Raw genomic sequence first — 19,818 nt, forward strand, 5'->3', positions numbered from 1 at the left:
AACGTTGGCCAAATTGCAAAAGTATGTACCATATACTGATGGATGGTATTCTCACGTGAGATGATGACAATGATCTGGCACGTCTTGCAGAGGTTGCTGTGGCAGGATTGTGTGGTGTCGTGGTCACTGTTCTCCTGAAGACTAGGTAGTTTGCTGCAGACAATGGTCTATTTGAGGTTGTGTGGTTGTTTGAAGGCAAGAAGTGGGGGTGTGGGGATGGCCTTGGTGAGATGTTTGTCTTCATTAATGACATGTTGAAGGCTCCGGAGAATATATCTTGGCTTTTCTGCTCCGGGGAAGTACTGGACGTTGAAGGGTTCTCTATCCACCGTATCCCATGTTTGTTACTGAGGAGGTCGGTGCAGACCGCAGGACACAGACGAGACAAAGGAACTGCACCATCTACATGCACACCAAGAACAGGAAACTTGAGAAACTCGGCATCACCACCAGCAGCAACCAAGCCTCCCCTAGTATGACAGTAAAAAACAGTACCACTGCAGTGAAGTCCGTTGTCAACTTGTCAGATTATACACTTCAACCAGATGAAATTGAAGTTCTCAGGCGAGGACTCAATTTCTGTCCCACCACCAAAATAGACCCCATCAGTCTTACAGCAGACACAGAGGAATTCATCATGTGAATGAGGCTCCGGGAGTTTTTCCACAAACCCCAAGAGGTCAACAGCGAACATAATGAGACAGCCAATGAACCAGGACAGCCGATAGAGAGATCCGCAGTGCAGCAACCAAAGAGGAAAGAGTCGAATTGGACTCCTCTGGAAGGTGGCTGCCCTCAACTTGACATGTATGCCCAAGCCATCAGGAGATGTGTCAACACCAGATTCATCAGCCGCACTCACAAGACAGCCCCAAACATCACCCAAGCACAACGCAATGCCATCCACGTTCTCAAGACCAACTGCAACATTGTCATCAAGCCAGCAGACAAAGGAGGGGCCTTCGTCATACTGAACAGAACGGTTACTGTAAAGAAGTGTACTGACAACTGAACAACAGGGAACAATACAGACAGTTATCCGCAGATCCAATCAAACAGCTCACCTGTCAACTCAACACTCTGATCAAGACCTTTGATCCAGACCTTCACAGCACCATCCGTGCTCTTATCCCACGTACTCCCCACATTGGAGATCTCTACTGCCTCCAGAAGATACACAAAGCAAACATACCCGGCCATCCCATCGTATAGGGCAATGGGACCCTGTGTGCGAGCCTCTCCGGCTACGTCGAGAACATCCTGAAATCCATTGTACAAAGAATCCCCAGCTTTTGTTGCAACACTACAGAAACTCAGCACACATGGAGTAGTTGAACTACGAGCACTCCTCATCACAATGAATGCCTTGCCACTCTACACCAGGATGCCCCACGACGATGACATTGCTGCAACTGTCTCAGTACTCAACACCAACAATGGCCAATTTCCAGATACAATTTTACAACTCACCTGCTTCATCCTGGACCACAATGTCTTCACCTTCAACAACCAGTTCTTTATCCAGACACACGGAACAGCCATGGGGACCAATTTGCACCTCAGTATGCCAACATCTTCATGCACAGGTTCAAACAAGTCTTCTTCACCGCACACGACCTTCAACCAATGCTATACACTAGAAAAATCGATGACATTTTCTTCCTTTGGACTCATGGTGAATAATCACTGAAACAACTATATGATGACATCAAAAGTTCCATCCTACCATCAGACTCACCATGGACGATTCTCTGGAATCAGTTGCATTCTTGGACACACACATCTTCATTAAGGATAGTCACCTCAGTACTTCACTGTACCACAAGCCCATGGATAACCTCACGATGCTCCACTTCTCCAACTTCCACTCAAAGCACATAAAAGAATCCATCCCCTATGGACAAGCCCTCTGTATACACAGGATCTGCTCAGATGGAGAAGGATCACAACAGACACTTCCAGACACTGAAAGATGCCCTCATAAGAACAGGATATGGCTCTCGACTCATCGATCGACAGTTCCAATGCGCCACAGTGAAAAACCACACCACCTCCTCAGAAGACAAATATGGGACACAGTGAACAGAGTACCCTTCGTCATCCAATACTTCCCCGGAACAGAGAAGCTACGACATCTTCTCCAGGGCTTTCAACACGTCATTGATGAAGACAAACATCTCAGCAAGGCCATCCCCACACCCCCACTTCTAATCTTCAAACAACTGCACAACCTCAAACAGACCATTGCCGCAGCAAACTGCCCAGCCTTCAGAAGAACAGTGACCATGACATCACACAACCCGTAAGAAGTCTGACAACACCAGGTTTAAGTCTGACCAATTTATTTGATAGCAAACTCACAAGCTTTCAGGGTTTGCCCCTTCATCAGGTGAATGGAGAGTTCTGGCCTCAGACAGAGCATATAACAGCACACGCAGATTACAGATTATTGATTAGAATGTGAGTCTTTACAACTAACCTGCTATTCAAGTCTTAAAGATGCCGACAATGTGAGTGGAAAGAGCATGGAAACAATACACATCTCTTTAAGCTATGCATAATGCTCTTTCCACTCACATTGTCGGCACCTTTAAGACTTGAATAGCAGGTTAGTTGTAAAGAATCACATTCTAATCAATAGTCTGTAATCTGTGTGTGCTGTTATATGCTCTGTCTGAGGCCAGAACTCCCCATTCACCTGATGAAGGGGCAAACCCTGAAAGCTTGTGAGTTTGCTATCAAATAAATTGGTCAGACTTAAACCTGGTGTTGTCAGACTTCTTACTGTGTTTACCCCAGTCCAATGCCGGCATCTCCACATCATCACACAACCCTGCCACAGCAACCTCTGCAAGACATGCCGGATCATCGACACGGATGCCATCATCTCTTCGGGGGAACACCATCCACCAGGTACACGGTACATACTCTTGCAACTCAGCCAAGGTTGTCTACCTGATACGCTGCAGGAAGGGATGTCCCGAGGCATGGTACATTGGGAAGACCATGCAGACGCTATAATTGATGAATGAACACTGCTTGACAATCACCAGGCAAGACTGTTCTCTTCCTGTTAGGGAACACTTCAGCGGTCACGGGCATTCAGCCTCTGATCTTCGGGTAAATGTTTTCCAAGGCGGCCTTCATGACCCACGACAACGCAGCATCGCTGAGTAGAGACTGATAGTCAAGTTCCACACGCATGAGGATGGTCTCAACTGAGATCTTGGGTTCATGTCACACTATTTGTAACCCCCATGACTTGCCTGGACTTGCAAAATCTCACTAACTGTCTTGTCTGGAGACAATAAACATTTCTTTAACCTGTGCTTAACACTTTCTCCACTCACATTGTCTGTACCTTTAAGACTTGATTACCTATAAAGACTCGCATTCCAATCATTATTTTGTAAATTGAGTTTGTGTCTTTTTATGCCCTGTTTGTGAATAGAACTCCCGCTCACCTGACGAAGGGGCAGCAAGCGTTCCAAAAGTCTTTTGCTATCAAGTAAACCTGTTGGACTTTAATCTGGTGTTGTGAGACTTCCTACTTTATTTGCAAGTCCAGCTCATTTTCTGGATAATGCTTATCCCCGGGATATTGATAGTTTGGGATTTATCGATGGGAAGGCCATTGAATGTCATGGGGCAATGATTAGATTCTCTCTTGTTGAAGACAGTCATTGCCTGGTACTTGTCATCCTGTAAGAAGTCTCACAACACCAGGTTAAAGTCCAACAGGTTTATTTGGTCACAAACGCCACTAGTTTTCGGGGCTTTTCCCCTTCGTCAGGTGTCATCTTAAGCATAGACGGTGGTAGAAGGCTGTTTGAGTAACTGGAAGCCGGTATCCAGTGAGATACAAACCCTGAACATGATGTATATCCTGGTTAATGTTGGGAAAGTTCAAATCATCTCACATAAATAGAGTCATAGAGGTTTACAGCGTGGAAACAGACCCTTCAATCCAACTTGTCCATGCCACCCTTCTTTTTAACCACTAAGCTAGTCTCAATTGTCCGCATTTGCTCTGCTGTTATTATTTTTACATGCCTCAGTGACTTGTGTGTACATATATAGAATCATAGAATGCTACAGTGCAGAAGGAGCCATTCAGCCCATCGACCACAAACCGAACCAAACCCTTTCCCCATAAGCCCATGAATTTACTCTAGTTAGTCCCCCTGATGCTAAGGGGCAATTTAGTATGGCCAATCCATCCAACCTGCACATCTTTGGACTGTGGGAGGAAACTGGAGCACCCAGAGGAAACCCACGCAAACACAGGGATAATGTGCAAACTCCACACAGACAGTGACCCAACCAGGAATTGAACCTGGGTCCCTTTCGCTGTGAGGCAGCAGTGCTAACCACTGTGTCACCGTGCTGCTCCTTATTTGCTCCTCAATTTCCCGCTGACTATCTGGGACTCTATAACCAATACCGAACAATTTGGCTACCCCATTTTTATTCCTCAGCTCTACCCAGAAAGCTTTGTTTGATTTCCCCTCTCTTACTGTAGCAACTGGCTCCTTAACTAATAATGCAATGCCTCCTCCTTTTTTACACCCTCCTCTGACTACACTTCCCGCTGTCTTGGCAAAGCAGCCAACATAATTAAGGATCCCATGCATCCTGGACATTCTCTCTTCCCCCTTCTTCCGTCAAGAAAAAGACACAAAAGTCTGAAGTCACATTCCAACCAACTCAAGAACAGCTTCTTCCCTGCCACCATCAGACTTTTGAATGGTCCTAAATTAAGGCGATCTTTCTCTACACCCTAGCTATGACTATAATATATATATTAATATATATATTAATATATATATATAATAATATATATAATATATAGTCATATGACTATGACTATGGTGGCGGATGGAGTTTAATGCAGAGAAATGTGAGGTAATTCACTTTGGTAGGAATAACAGATGTGTTGAGTATAGGGCTAACGGGAAGACTTTGAATAGTGTGGAGGAGCAGAGGGATCTAGGTGTATGTGTACATAGATCCCTGAAAGTTGGGAATCAAGTAGATAAGGTTGTTAAGAAGGCATACAGTGTCTTGGCGTTTATTGGTAGGGGGATTGAATTTAGGAGTCGTAGCGTTATGTTGCAACTGTACACAACTCTGGTGCGGCCGCACTTGGAGTATTGTGTGCAGTTCTGGTTCCCACATTACAGGAAGGATGTGGAGGCTTTGGAGAGGGTGCAGAGGAGGTTTACCAGGATGTTGCCTGGTATGGAGTGGAGATCCTATGAGGAGAGGCTGAGGGATTTGGGGTTGTTTTCGCTGGAAAGAAGGCGGCTAAGAGGGGATCTTATTGAAACATATAAGATGATTAGAGGTTTAGATAGGGTGGATAGTGATAGCCTTTTTCCTCTGATGGAAAAATCTAGCACGAGGGGGCATGGCTTTAAACTAAGGGGGGGTAGTTATAGGACAGATGTTAGGGGTAGGTTCTTTACCCAGAGGGTGGTGAGGGATTGGAATGCCCTGCCTGCTGCAGTTGTAAATGCGCCTAGTTTGGGGGCGTTTAAGAGGTCTGTGGACAGGTTTATGGACGAAAAGGGATTGGTTTAGGTTAGTGGGTCATTGTTGTTGTTTTTTTTTAACTGGTCGGTGCAACATCGTGGGCCGAAGGGCCTGTTCTGCGCTGTAATGTTCTATGTTAGGAGTTAATAATATTATTATTATTAATATTATTCTCCTTAATCCTATCAGCCAAAGTCTTCTCATGTCCTCTTTTAGCCCTTCTCAACTCACTCTTCAACTCCCTCCTAGCCAATCTAAAGCTTTCTAGTGCACTATCTGAGCCCTCCAATCTCATCCGAACATAAGCCTCCTTTTTCTTTTTAACCATCGACTCAACTCTTTTAGTGCACCACGGTTCCCTAGATCTACCAAATCCACCATGCCTGACAGGGACATACCTATCAAGGACTCGCAGTAGCTGCTCCTTGAAAAAACTCCACATTTCAGACGTTCCCAGTCCCTGTAATCCCCTAATCCAATCCATGCTTCCTAATTCACTCCTGATAGCCTCATAATCGCCCTTACCCCAGCTAAAATTGCTGACCCGAGGTTCATGCCTATCTCTTCCCATCACTAAGGTGAACGTAACCGAATTGTGGTCACTATCACCAAAATGCACACCAACTTCCAAGTCTAGCACCTGGTCTGGCTCATTTCCCAGCACCAAATCCAATATAGCCTCACCTCTAGTTGGCCTGTCTACATACTGAGACAAAAAACCTTCCTGCACGCTTTGTACAAACACTGACCCCTCTAGCAAGCTAGAACTATAGCAACTCCAATCAATATTCGTAAAGTTAAAGTCCCCCATAACAATTACCCTATTACTTTCACTCCTAACCAGAACATTACATTAACATTAACATTATTAATAATTATTAATAATTATTAATAACATTAACAGCAGGGGGACGTTGTGTGTGGAACCGGAGGAGATTGGAGAAGTATTGAACCAATATTTCTCTTCGGTGTTCACGCAGGGGGACATGAATATAGCTGAGGAGGACATTGGGTTGCAGGGGTGTAAAATAGACAGTATTACGGTTGATAAAGGGGATGTGCTGGAAATTCTTGAGGGGCTGAAAATAGATAAGTCCCCTGGTCCGGATGGGATCTACCCTAGGATTCTCTGGGAGGCTAGAGAGGTGATTGCAGAGCCTCTGGCTCAGATCTTCAGGTCGTCATTGGTCTCTGATGTAGTCCCGGAGGATTGGAGGATAGCGAATGTTGTCCCATTGTTTAAGAAGGGGAACAGAGACTTTGCCGGGAATTATAGACCGGTGAGTCTTACTTCTGTTGTGGGCAAGGTTTTAGAAAAAATTATTAGGGATAGGATTTATAGTTATTTGGAGTGTAATGAATTGATTAGAAATAGTCAGCATGGTTTTGTAGCGGGTAGGTCGTGCCTTACTAACCTTATTGAGTTTTTTGAGAAGGTGACCAAAGAGGTGGATGGGGGCAAGGCAGTTGACGTGGTATACATGGATTTTAGTAAGGCGTTTGATAAGGTTCACCATGGTAGGCTTCTGCAGAAAATGCAGATGTATGGGATTGTGGGTAATCTAGGAAGTTGGATCAGGAATTGGCTATCAGATAGGAGACAGAGGGTGGTGGTGGATGGTAAATATTCATCATGGAGTACAGTTACGAGTGGTGTGCCTCAGGGATCTGTTTTGGGGCCACTGTTGTTTGTAATTTTTATTAATGATCTGGATGAGGGTATAGTTGGGTGGATTAGTAAATTTGCTGATGACACCAAAATTGGAGGTGTGGTAGATTGTGAGGAAGGGTGTCATAGTCTGCAGGGAGACTTAGATAGGTTGCAGAGCTGGGCCAAGAGGTGGCGGATGGAATTTAATGCGGAGAAGTGTGAGGTAATTCACTTTGGTAGGAGCAACAGATGTGTCGAGTATAGGGCTAACGGGAGGACTTTGAATAGTGTGGATGAACAGAGGGATCTAGGTGTGTGTGTACATAGATCCCTGAAAGTTGGGAATCAAGTAGATAAGGTTGTTAAGAAGGCGTACGGTGTCTTGGCGTTTATTGGTAGGGGGATTGAATTTAGGAGTCGCAGTGTAATGTTGCAACTGTACACTACTCTAGTGTGGCCGCACTTGGAGTACTGTGTGCAGTTCTGGTCCCCGCATTACAAGAAGGATGTGGAGGCGTTGGAGAGGGTGCAGAGGAGGTTTACTAGGATGTTGCCTGGTATGGTGGGGAGGTCCTATGAGGAGAGACTGAGGGATTTAGGGTTGTTTTCGTTGGAAAGAAGGCGGCTAAGAGGGGATCTTATTGAAACATATAAGATGATTAGAGGTTTAGATAGGGTGGATAGTGATAGCCTTTTTCCTCGGATGGAGAAAGCTAGCACGAGGGGGCATGGCTTTAAATTAAGGGGGGGTAGCTACAGGACGGATGTCAGGGGTAGGTTCTTTACCCAGCGGGTGGTGAGGGATTGGAATGCCCTGCCTGCTGCGGTTGTAAATGCGTCTAGTTTGGGGGTGTTTAAGAGATCTCTGGATAGGTTTATGGACGAAAAGGGATTGGTATAGGCTAGTGGGTCATTGTTTTTGTAACTGGTCGGCGCAACATCGTGGGCCGAAGGGCCTGTTCTGCGCTGTAATGTTCTATGTTCTATGTTCTATGTTCTATGTTCTATAACACTACATTCTGCACTCTCTTGTTTCCTCCTGTCTGTATAGCTTGTGCTTTTCACTGTGTGCTAATACATCTGACAATAATAAATCAAATCCAAGTCAAATCAAGTCAAAATCCTCTGTCTCACCTGAAGGTTCTGTATCCCAAAATGTTGAGTTGCCAATCCTGCACCTCAACTATGTGTCTGTGGTGGCCACAATATCACACCATGTGTCAATCAAGGCCCTCAACACATCTGTTTTTTCTGCAATACTTGTGACGTTAAAGTCGAGATCATCCAGCCTTGCCTTGCTCCCTTGAAACTTAATACAGCTGCACTCTCTCTGATGATTGTTTTGATGTGTGATTCTGTGCCCTTATTCTGTTAACAGTCTGTGTCCCCTCGCCCTGCCAAATTAGTTTAAACTCCTCCTAACAGCACTAGCAAAATGTCCTGCAAGGATGTTAGTCCCGGTCTGGTTCGGGTGTAGACCATCCTGCCTGTACAGGTCCGCACCTTCTCAGAAATGATCCCAGAGATTCGGAAGTCCAATTTTGACAAGATTTCACATGAGATTTATTTTAAAAAAGGACAAATACAAATGGGATGCAGAGCAATTTAATTTAAAATTTAAATTATTTAAAATTGTCTCAGTTGTTGGAGACAGAATGACTACTGCACTGAAGTAGCGGAGACCAGCTGCTATGGCCCCCCAGGGAAGGTTGCAGGCTATTGAAGCCCCTGGATAGTTGGGGGCATGGACAGGTAATGTTCATCGGGTAGTGATAGCCTGGCAGATTCCTACTTTGCATGCTGGCAGTGCTCTGTTGAGCACCATAAGTGTGCTGGGACAGTGCCAAGAGGGTGGGGCCTGAGTGGAGGGGGTGCTATGATGGGGGAAGCTCTGCAAGGAGAGTTGTCATGGGGTTGTGGGGAGGGCATGCAGTAGGGAACCACAAAGGAGGTAATAACAGGGGTGGTGTGTTGGGGGGTCGTTGGGGTTTCACTGGGAGGATCCTGATGCCACTGACCTGTGTTGGTGTGGGGAGGGAGGGGGTGGGTACTGGGTGACAATGCCGTTGATGACTGGGGGGAGAGGGGGTGGGAACATAAGAACTAGGAGCAGGAATAAGTCATTTGGCCCCTCGAGCCTGCCTTGCTATTCAATAAGATCATGGCTGATCTTTTCATGGAATCAGCTCCACTTACCCACCTGATTGGCCATGCTAAGAAATTGCCCCTTAGTACCTAGGGATGTGTAGGTTAGAGGGATTAGTGAATGTAATATGAAGGGATATGGGGGTAGGGCCTGGGTAGGATTGTGTTTGGTGCAGACTCAATGGGCTGAAGGGCCTCTTTCTGCACTGTCAGGTTCTATGTTCTATGTCCTTGCCTTAAAAACATTCTATGAGGTAGCCTCAACTGCTTCACTGGGCAGGGAATTCCACAGATTCACAACTCTTTGTGTGAAGAAGTTCCTCCTCAATTCAATCCTAAATCTGCTTTCCCTTATTTTGAGGCTATGCCCCCTAGTTCTAGTTTCACCTGCCAGTGGAAACAACTTCCCTGCTCCTATCTTATCTATTCCCTTCATAATCTTATATGTTTCTACAAGATCTCCCTCATTCTTCTGAATTCCAATGAGTATAGCCCCAGTCTACTCAGTCTCTCCTCATCAGCCAACCCCCTCAACTCTGGAATCAACCAAGTGAATTTCCTCTGCCCCCCCCTCCACTCTCAAGTAAGGAGACCAAAACCGTACACAGTACTCTAGGTGTGGCCTCAGCAGCTACAACATAACCTCGCTGTTTTTAAACTCCATCTGTCTAGCAACGAAGGACTAAATTCCATTTGCCTTCTTAATTACCTGCTGCACCTGCAAACCAACTCCTTGTGATTCTTGCACAAGGACACCCAGATCCCTCTGCACAGCAATGTGCTGCAATTTTTTTACCATTTAAATAATAGTCCATTTTGCTGTTATTCCTACCAAAATGATGCACATTTACCAACATTGTACTCCATCTGCCAGACCCTCACTTAGATTACCTACATCCCTTTGCAGACTTTCAGCATCTTCTGCACACTTTTCTGTGCCACCATCTTAGTATCATCTGCAAATTTTGACACACTACACTTGATCCCCAAGTCCAAATCATCTAAGTAAATAGTAAACAATTGCAGTCCCAATACTGATAATAATAATAATAATGCGCCTAGTTTGGGGGCGTTTAAGAGATCCGTGGATAGGTTTATGGATGAAAAGGGATTGGTTTAGGTTAGAGGGTCATTGTTTTCTAACTGGTCAGCACAACATCATGGGCCGAAGGGCCTGTTCTGCACTGTAATGTTCTATGTTCTATGATCCCTGAGACATACCACTAGTTCTTGATCACCAGAAAAGCACCCATTTACCCCATTCTTTGCTTTCTGTTAGTTAATCAATCCTCTATCCATGCTAATACATTACCTGTAACACCACGCACTTTTATCTTATGAAGCAGCCTTTGGTGCAGCACCAGGAAGTCTCTGGATTCAGTACGTGATTGGAGCGCTCTGCATTCGACTTCCATGGCATACTTAGGCCTCCCCCCTCCCCCTGCCCCCGTCCCGCCCCCCACCACCTTCCCCACTGTGCGAAGTTCCAGCTGTCAGAAAAACCTGGCAGAATGCCAGAAGATTGCAGTGGTAACTCACCCAAAAAAATTGGGGTGGAACACTCCCATTTTCACCCTGTTATGACACTTCATTTTTGGGGGGGGAAGGTCTGCCCTTATTGCAGCAACTGGCTCCTTAACTAATAATGCAATACCAACTTCTCTTTTACCTCCTCCTCTGTCTCATCTGAAGATTCTATATCCCAGAATGTTGAGTTGCCAATCTTGACCCTTCCTCAACTAAGTCTCTGTGATGGCTACTATATCACACTTCCATGTGTCAATCATTGCCTCATCCGTTTTACTTGCAATACTCCTGGCACTGAAGTAGAGGCTAACAATCTGTGTCTCCTCCAGCTGCCAAACTAGTTTAAATTCCTCCCAACAGCACTATTAAAATGTCTCGCAAGGATGTTAGTCCTGCCATGCTTCTCTTACTTCCAGATTCAATTATTTTAATAGTCTGCCAACGTAGAAACATAGAAGAACATAGGAAAACTACAGCACAAACAGGCCCTTCGGCCCACAAGTTGCGCTGATCATATCCCTACCTACCAGGCCTACCTATAACCCTCAATCCCATTAAATCCCATGTACTCATCCAGAAGACTCTTAAAAGACCCTAACGAATTCGCCTCCACCACCACTGACGGCAGCTGATTCTACTCACCCACCACCCTCTAAGTGAAAGACTTTCCCCTGACATCTCCTCTGTACCTACTCCCCAGCATCTTAAACCTGTGTCCTCTCATAGTGACCATTTTAGCCCTGGGAAATAGCCTCTGAGAATCCACCTGATCTATACCTCTCAACATCTTATAAACCTCTATCAGGTCACCCCTCATCCTTCATCTCTCCAGGGAGAAAAGACTGAGCTCCCTCAACCTATGCTCATAAGGCATGCCACCCAATGTAGGCAATAGCCTTGATTTCAATTTCTCCCACTGTAAACTTCAGCTCATCCAAAACTCTGTACTTTTATCCTGACAACACCCATCACTGCCCATGCTCATTGACCTTAAACACCATCTTTGTTTTTAATCCCTCCCATCTCCATCTCTGTTTGCAGGCAGAAGATAGTGACCTAATGGAAACGTCACTGGACTAGAAATCCAAAGGATTCAAATCTGACTGGAGCAGCTGGGAGATTTAAAATCCAATTAATAAACTTTAAATATAAAGCCTCACTAATGACCATGAAACTACTGACAATTGTTGCAAAAATCCCCTTCTGCTTCTCTAATGCCTATTAGGGAAGAGAATTTGCCATCCTTTCCAGGTCTGGCCTACATGTGACCCCAGCAATGTGGTTGAATCTGAACTGCACTACACAGGGCAATTAGGGATGGGCAATAGCTGCTGGCCTTGCTGGCGATACACATGCCAAGAATGAATGAAGAAACAAAAATCTCCTTCAGCCATTCTCTCAGCTCCAGGCACCTAAGTTCCAAATTTACTTTCTAAACCTCTCTTCCTCTTATAATGAAAATATTATTAGCTTTGGGTTTATTGTTCTATCAATGGAAATACTGTGTATGTGTAATTACTTTAATGAGGTTGGCTATGGAATTGAGCCCATAAAAGGGTTAGGTATGAAAAGCAGGCATTTGAAGTAACTAGCCGAATGTTCTGTAAGTAAACATGACAGGGGTAGAAATTTGCATTATGAGATAAGTGAGGATTTAGATTTTTAATTGTTGAATTTCAAAGGAAGGTAAGTTGAAGTTTACAAATTAAGGAAAAGTCATAAGTAAACTTGGGAATGGTTATTAACTTTTATTTGATTCAAAAGAGAGGCAATAGAGAACATGAAAGATGTTTATATTTTGAAGACAATTAGATTCAACGAGATGTTGCAAACAATTGTTTTGAAGTTGAAAGAGGAAGAACATATATTTAAAGAAGGATTGGAAGCTGTCAAATAAGATCATGGAGTAAGCTAGAACAGCTCTATGACAAGGTACAATGATATTTGGAGCCAGCCCATAAGGTGGATCTGTTCATTCCGGAAATCAGAGTGGCTTACAACTGATTCTCCCAGAAAGGTTCTCAGTGCTGAATTAGTGAAAAAATTGTGCAAATCATGATTATTTTTCCAGTGGGAGTTCAGATTCGAAGTTCCCCCACACTGTGCAATGCAGAGGCCACAATCGTGAATATAATTAAAAGCCTGGGGGGGGTCTATTCACATCAAAGTCTGACAGTTCCAGAACTTCGCATATGCGCAGTGGCCTGAACTGTCAGACTGCAGTTTGCTGGCCAGCTCAATCGCTAGCCAGCCCAGGACACTGGCAGAGCTGCTCCTACACTCCCCCCCAACCCCCAGGACCACACAACTATTCCCCAGGCTAGCTTTGACCCCACCTCCTGTCCTGGAGCACCCCGATCTCCAGCATACCCCTGACCCATCCCCAGCAGTGACAATCACCCCTAGCCTCCCAACCCCGCAGACATCCCCCCTTGCTTACAGGAGGCAAACCTCCTGGGTGGCAGATACCTGCTTGCATAGGAAGCAGGTCGCCCCAGCAGACCAGTCCCCCAGCCCACTCCAATTGCAGGCCTTCCTCCGGTCCCCGCCGATCACCATGCAAAGTGGCAGCGAAACCGCCCCCCCCCAACATCCACGTCATTCGCCCCTAAGCCCTGCCCCTAGGCACCATCCCCTTGGCACTGCCCAGTGCCCAGTGGGCTATGCCAAACTGCCTGACCAATAAATTAAGATTGCATACCCGGTCTTCCCGCTGGTTTCCATCGTGGTCCCGACTGAGCCTTCTCTCTGGTCGTGGGAGACGCGCATGCATCAGGAATGCATGCACAAATTCCGCGAATTGGTGCATGCGCACATCTCCCATTTACACATGCATCTCCCATTCTGACCCACCAAAAAACTAACATGTTGGTATGGGAGAATCACCTCCCTTGAGTGAGAGAGAGAAGTCCTATGAAATACCTCCTATAGAGCAACAGTGGGTTGTGCCTTGAGATAATATAGAGAATTTTTATATACTAAGTTTCTGTAAGGATTGTTGCCTCAAGGGATTTTTATTTTTGAGTCTAACCAAGTAAGGACCTTTTAGAAAAATGTTTTGTAAGACTAATATTTAACTGTGTAAGTATAATCTTACGTGGTTAAGTTTTCTTTTTTCAATAAATATTTTGATTTAATGTTTAAAATTTCTAAAAGTGCGACTGGAATTTGTATCTCCTGATAACTTGTAAAGTTTCCCTTTGGGATACAGTTAGCCCGGCATTTCCCAACTGCCAGATCCTGACACTTTCTATCTCCCTTAAGAGGTACTTCTTAAAATCTCTCTCTTTGGCCAAGTTTTTTGTATCTACCCAAATTGCATAGTTTGGCGTCAAATTTTGTTTGAATAAGTGCCTTGATATGTTTTGCAACTTGAATGGTGCTTTATAAATGCAAATTCTGGTTGTTGTTGGAGAGAGTGCAGAGGAGATTTACCAGGATGCTGCCTGGTTTGGAGGGTAGGTCTTTTGAGGAAAGGTTGAGGGAGCTGGGACTTCTCTCTTTGGAGCAGAGGAGGATGAGAGGCAACTTAATAGAGGTTTATAAGATGATGAGAAGGATTGATACAGTGGACGTGCAGAGACTATTTCCTCAGGTGGATGTAGCTGTTACTAGGAGGCATAACTATAAAGTTCATGTTGGGACATATAGGAGGGATGTCTGAGGTAGATTCTTCACTCAGAGAGTGGTTGGGGTGTGGAATAGACTGCCTGCTGTGATAGTGGAGTCCGACGCTTTAGGAGCTTTCAAGTGGTTATTGGAGAGGCACATGGAGCACACCAGAATTATAGGGAGTGGGATAGCTTAATCTTGGGATTGGACATAGCTCGGCACAACATTGAGGGCTGAAAGGCCTGTACTGTGCTGTACTGTTCCATGTTATTATTAAGCTTGGGGATATTCAGCCTGTGAATCTGATTCTACAATCTATTATCCTGTAATTGTACAGATAATTTTGGTTTTAACTCCATGGACGATAAAAGTGAATATTGAAACAAACAAAAGCAAGCTTTATTATCACCTGTTACAAATACATGATCAATGATTACAAACACAATCATGTGCACATGTGCACACATGTATTGACATGTTCTCACAAATGTATGTGTACTGACATGTATATAAACATATTCATAGTTATACACATGCACGCAACACAGATACCAATGCTCACACGCATGTGTACTCACAACACACGAGCTTACACATCATGTCACAGGTGTGCATACTTACAGGTGTGCATTGACACCTGTATTCACACATAGACTTAATCATAAGTGCAACCACACATGCACAACTTCCAAAACAGACACAGCTTCACACATAAAACACATATTCACGTATATACATACTCCACACGCATTAAGTTTTAGTCACCTGAGGTCACACAAAGACATTCTCCACATCTTGGCTCACCTTTAATCCTTTTGCTCTGTTAATGGCTCTCAAAGGTCTTAGCACTCTGAGGACTCGAAGAATCTTTACCACAGAGATAGCACTGGACCTGGAAAAGAAAGGCAGGCACTGAGCTCATTAACTGAACTTCTATGCGTGCACATTTGCTCATTGAATCATACAATGCAGAAGAGGCCCTTCAGCCTATTGAGCCTGCACGAACATGTGAGAAACACCTGAGCTCCCATCAAATCCCATTTTCCAGCACGTGGCTCATTGCCCTCAATGTTATGATGTGCCATGTGCTCATCCAGGGATTTTTTAAAGCTTGTGAGGTAACCCGCCTTTACTACCCTCCCAGGCAGCGCATTCCAGACCATCACCTCTCTCTGGGTAAAAACACTTCTCCTCACATCCCCCCGAAACCACTGTGAACTCATGTCCCCTCATGACTGACCCTTCAACCAAGGAGAACAGCTGCTCATTACCCACTCTGTCCATGTCTCTCATAATTTTGTAAACCTTAATCAGGTTGCCCCCTCAATCTTTTCTGCTCCAAGAAGAGCAACCCAAGCCTATCCAACCACTCTTCAAAACTTAAATGTTCTATCCCTGGCAGCATCCTCATGAATGTCCTCTGCACCCCCTCCAAGTGCAAACATAACCCAAAGTGGAAATGGTGGAGAGCTTCAAATTTCTAGTGTCCAGATCACCAACAACCTGTCCCGGTCCCACCACGCTGACATTATAGTTAAGAAAGCCCACTAACACGTCTACTTAGAAGGCTAAGGAAATTTTACATGTCTGCTACGACTGTGACCAATTTTTACAGATGCACCACAGAAAGCATTCTTTCTGGTTGTATCACAGCTTGGTATGGCTCCTGCTCTGCCCAAGACCACAAGAAACTACAAAGCATTGTGAGTGTAGCCCAGTCCATCACACAAACCAACCTCCCATCCATTGACTCTGTCTACACTTTCTGCTACATCGGGATAGCATACAGCTTGGTATGGCTCCTACTCTGCTCAAGACCGCAAAAAACTACAAAGCATTGTGAATGTAGCCCAGTCCAGCACACAAATCAGCCTCCCATCCATTGACTCTGTCTACACACTTCCTGCTGTGTCAGAAAAGCAGCCAGCATAATTGAGGACCCCATGTACCCAAGACATTCTCTCTTCTACCTTCTTCTGTCCAGAAGAAGATACAAAGTCTGAGGTCATGTACCAATTGACTCAAGAACAGCTTCTACCCTGCTGCTGTCAGACTTTTGAATGGACCTACCTCGCATTAAATTGATCTTTCTCTACACCCTAGCTATGACTGTAACACTACATTGTGCACTGTCTCAGTTCCTTCTCTATGAATAATATGCTTTGTCCGTAGAGTGCGCAAGGAACAATACTTCTCACTGGATGCTAATACATGTGACAATAATAAATCAAGTCAACTCAAAACTACTCACAATATATATTAATGACTTAGATGTGCAAACTAAATGAAAAGGCAATTTCTCCAAATTAACAGATGAGACAAAGTTGGGTGGGAGGAGGATGCAGGGATGCTTCAAGGTAATTTGGACAAGCTAAGTGTGGGGCAAAGGCATGGTTTGTACAGTGTAATGTCGATAAATGTGACCTTATCCAATTGGGAGCAAAACTGGTAAGGTAGATTATCATCTGAATCACTATAAATTGAGTGATGGGAGTGTGCAATGAGATCTGAATGTCCTTGTACACCAGTTGTTGAAGGTAAGCATGCAGGTGTAGCAGGCAATCAAGAATGCCAATGGTATGTTAGCCTTCATAACGAGAGGATTTGAGTACAGGAGCAGGGATGTCTTGCTGCAGTTAAACAGGGTGAGACCACGTCTGGGATATTGTGCACAGATATGGTTTCCTTATGCAAGGACTGTATTACACTGCACGGCGTAGCACTGAGCTAGAACAGTGCATTACATTGCACAGTGCGACCCACAATTGCATTGCACATTGCAACAGAGGTAGAACAGTATATTGCAGTATGCGGAGCTAAAATGCAACGCAGAGCTGGAACATGAGGCGGACCTGGAACATAGGGTGAAGATGGAATGCGACATGGAGCTAAGCTGGAGTGAGACACTGAGCTGGAATGCAGTGTGGAGCTGGAACGTGGAGCTGAGCTGGAACATGACGCAGAGCTGCAACGCAGCCTGAGCTGGAATGCAGAACTGAGCTAGAATGTGGCATGGAGCTAGAATGTGGCGCAGAGCCGGAACATGCAGCTGAGCTGGAACACGGCACGGAGCTGGAACGCGGCGTGCTGGAACACGGCGCAGAGCTGGAACGTGGCACGGAGCTGGAATGCGGCGCGGAGCTGGAACACAGCGCAGAGGTGGAACGTGGCGCAGAGCTGGAACATGGCGCAGAGCTGGAACGCTGTGCGGAGCTGGAATGTGGCGCAGAGCTGGAACGTGGTGCAGAGCTGGAATGCAATGCAGAGCTGGAACGCAGTATGGAGCTGGAATGTGACATGGAGCTGGAAGGCTGCGCAAGCTAGAATGCGATGAAGAGCTGGGACGCAGGGTGCAGCTGGAATGTGGATCGGAACTGGAATGTGACACAGAGCTGGATCACAGGATAGAGCTGGAAAACAGCGCAGAGCTGGAAGGTGGGGCAGAGCTCCACCCCACGTTGCAGGTCCATCCCACGTTCCAGTTCTGTGTCATGTTCCGGCTCTGAACCGCGTTCCTGTGTCACCCTCTGTTCCAATTCCACTCTGTGTTCCAGTGTGATGCTGACCTGGAATTCTGCAAAACTTAGAGTTGGTCTGGAATAGTGTGTGACACTGAGCTGGAATACAGTGTGACAATGAGCTGGAATACAGTGTGACAATGAGCTGGAATAGTGTGTGATGCTTATCAGGAATACTCTGTGACGCTGAGCTAGAACAATGTACGAAGACGAGCTGGGCTAATGTCTGATGCTGAGCTGATGCTGAGCTGGAATTGTGCCTGTTGCTGAGCTGGAATAGTGTGTGACATCGAGCTGGAATAGTGTGTGGTACTGATCAGGAATACTCTATGATGCCAAGCTGGAACATTGTATGGAGACGAGCTGGAATAGTGTCTGAATAAGAGCTGGAATAGTGTCCGACGCTGAGTTGGAACAGTGCGAGACATGGAGCTGGAATGCTGTCTGACGCTAAGCTGGAACACTGAGCTGGAATAGTGTGTGATGCTAAATTGGAATAATGTGTGACGGTTAGCTGGAATTATGCGTGACGCTGAGCTGGAATAGTGTGTGACGCTGAGCTGGAATAGTGTGTGACGCTGAGATGGAATAGTGTGTGACGCTGAGCTGGAATAGTGTGTGACGCTGAACTGGAATAGTGCGTGACGCTGAACTGGAATAGTGTGTGACGCTGAACTGGAATAGTGTGTGACGCTGAGATGGAATAGTGTGTGACGCTGAGATGGAATAGTGTGTGACGCTGAGATGGAATAGTGTGTGACGCTGAACTGGAATAGTGCGTGACGCTGAGCTGGAATAGTGTGTGACGCTGAACTGGAATAGTGCGTGACGCTGAGCTGGAATAGTGTGTGACGCTGAACTGGAATAGTGCGTGACGCTGAGATGGAATAGTGTGTGACGCTGAGCTGGAATAGTGTGTGACGCTGAGATGGAATAGTGCGTGACGCTGAACTGGAATAGTGTGTGACGCTGAGATGGAATAGTGTGTGACGCGGAGCTGGAATAGTGTGTGACGCTGAACTGGAATAGTGCGTGACGCTGAACTGGAATAGTGTGTGACGCTGAGATGGAATAGTGTGTGACGCTGAGCTGGAATAGTGTGTGACGCTGAGATGGAATAGTGTGTGACGCTGAGATGGAATAGTGTGTGACGCTGAGATGGAATAGTGTGTGACGCGGAGCTGGAATAGTGTGTGACGCTGAACTGGAATAGTGCGTGACGCTGAACTGGAATAGTGTGTGACGCTGAGATGGAATAGTGTGTGACGCTGAGATGGAATAGTGTGTGACGCTGAACTGGAATAGTGCGTGACGCTGAGCTGGAATAGTGTGTGACGCTGAACTGGAATACTGCGTGACGCTGAGCTGGAATAGTGTGTGACGCTGAACTGGAATAGTGCGTGACGCTGAACGGCAATAGTGTGTGACGCTGAGATGGAATAGTGTGTGACGCTGAGATGGAATAGTGTGTGACGCTGAGCTGGAATAGTGTGTGACGCTGAGCTGGAATAGTGTGTGACGCTGAGCTGGAATAGTGTGTGACGCTGAACTGGAATAGTGCGTGACGCTGAACTGGAATAGTGCGTGACACTGAGATGGAATAGTGTGTGACGCTGAGATGGAATAGTGTGTGACGCTGAGATGGAATAGTGTGTGACGCTGAGATGGAATAGTGTGTGACGCTGAGATGGAATAGTGCGTGACGCTGAACTGGAATAGTGCGTGACACTGAGATGGAATAGTGTGTGACGCTGAGATGGAATAGTGTGTGACGCTGAGATGGAATAGTGTGTGACGCTGAACTGGAATAGTGCGTGACGCTGAACTGGA

General features: G+C 45.6%; 1 protein-coding gene across 3 annotated transcripts in view; it reads right to left on the bottom strand.

Moving 5' to 3' along the window:
* LOC145338628 (voltage-dependent L-type calcium channel subunit alpha-1S-like) overlaps positions 1-19,818 on the bottom strand; it is a 421,023-nt gene that overhangs the window by 161,917 nt on the left and 239,288 nt on the right. For all 3 annotated transcript variants that reach the window (XM_080183005.1, XM_080183003.1, XM_080183004.1), the window contains exon 20: positions 15,275-15,362. In XM_080183005.1, coding sequence (XP_080039131.1) covers positions 15,275-15,362 — 88 coding nt within the window. The remainder of the gene's footprint in view (positions 1-15,274; positions 15,363-19,818) is intronic.

Source organism: Carcharhinus amblyrhynchos, unplaced genomic scaffold (genome assembly GCF_965287045.1).
Source record: "Carcharhinus amblyrhynchos unplaced genomic scaffold, sCarAmb.v2.hapA chromosome_113, whole genome shotgun sequence".
NCBI lineage: Eukaryota > Metazoa > Chordata > Chondrichthyes > Carcharhiniformes > Carcharhinidae > Carcharhinus > Carcharhinus amblyrhynchos.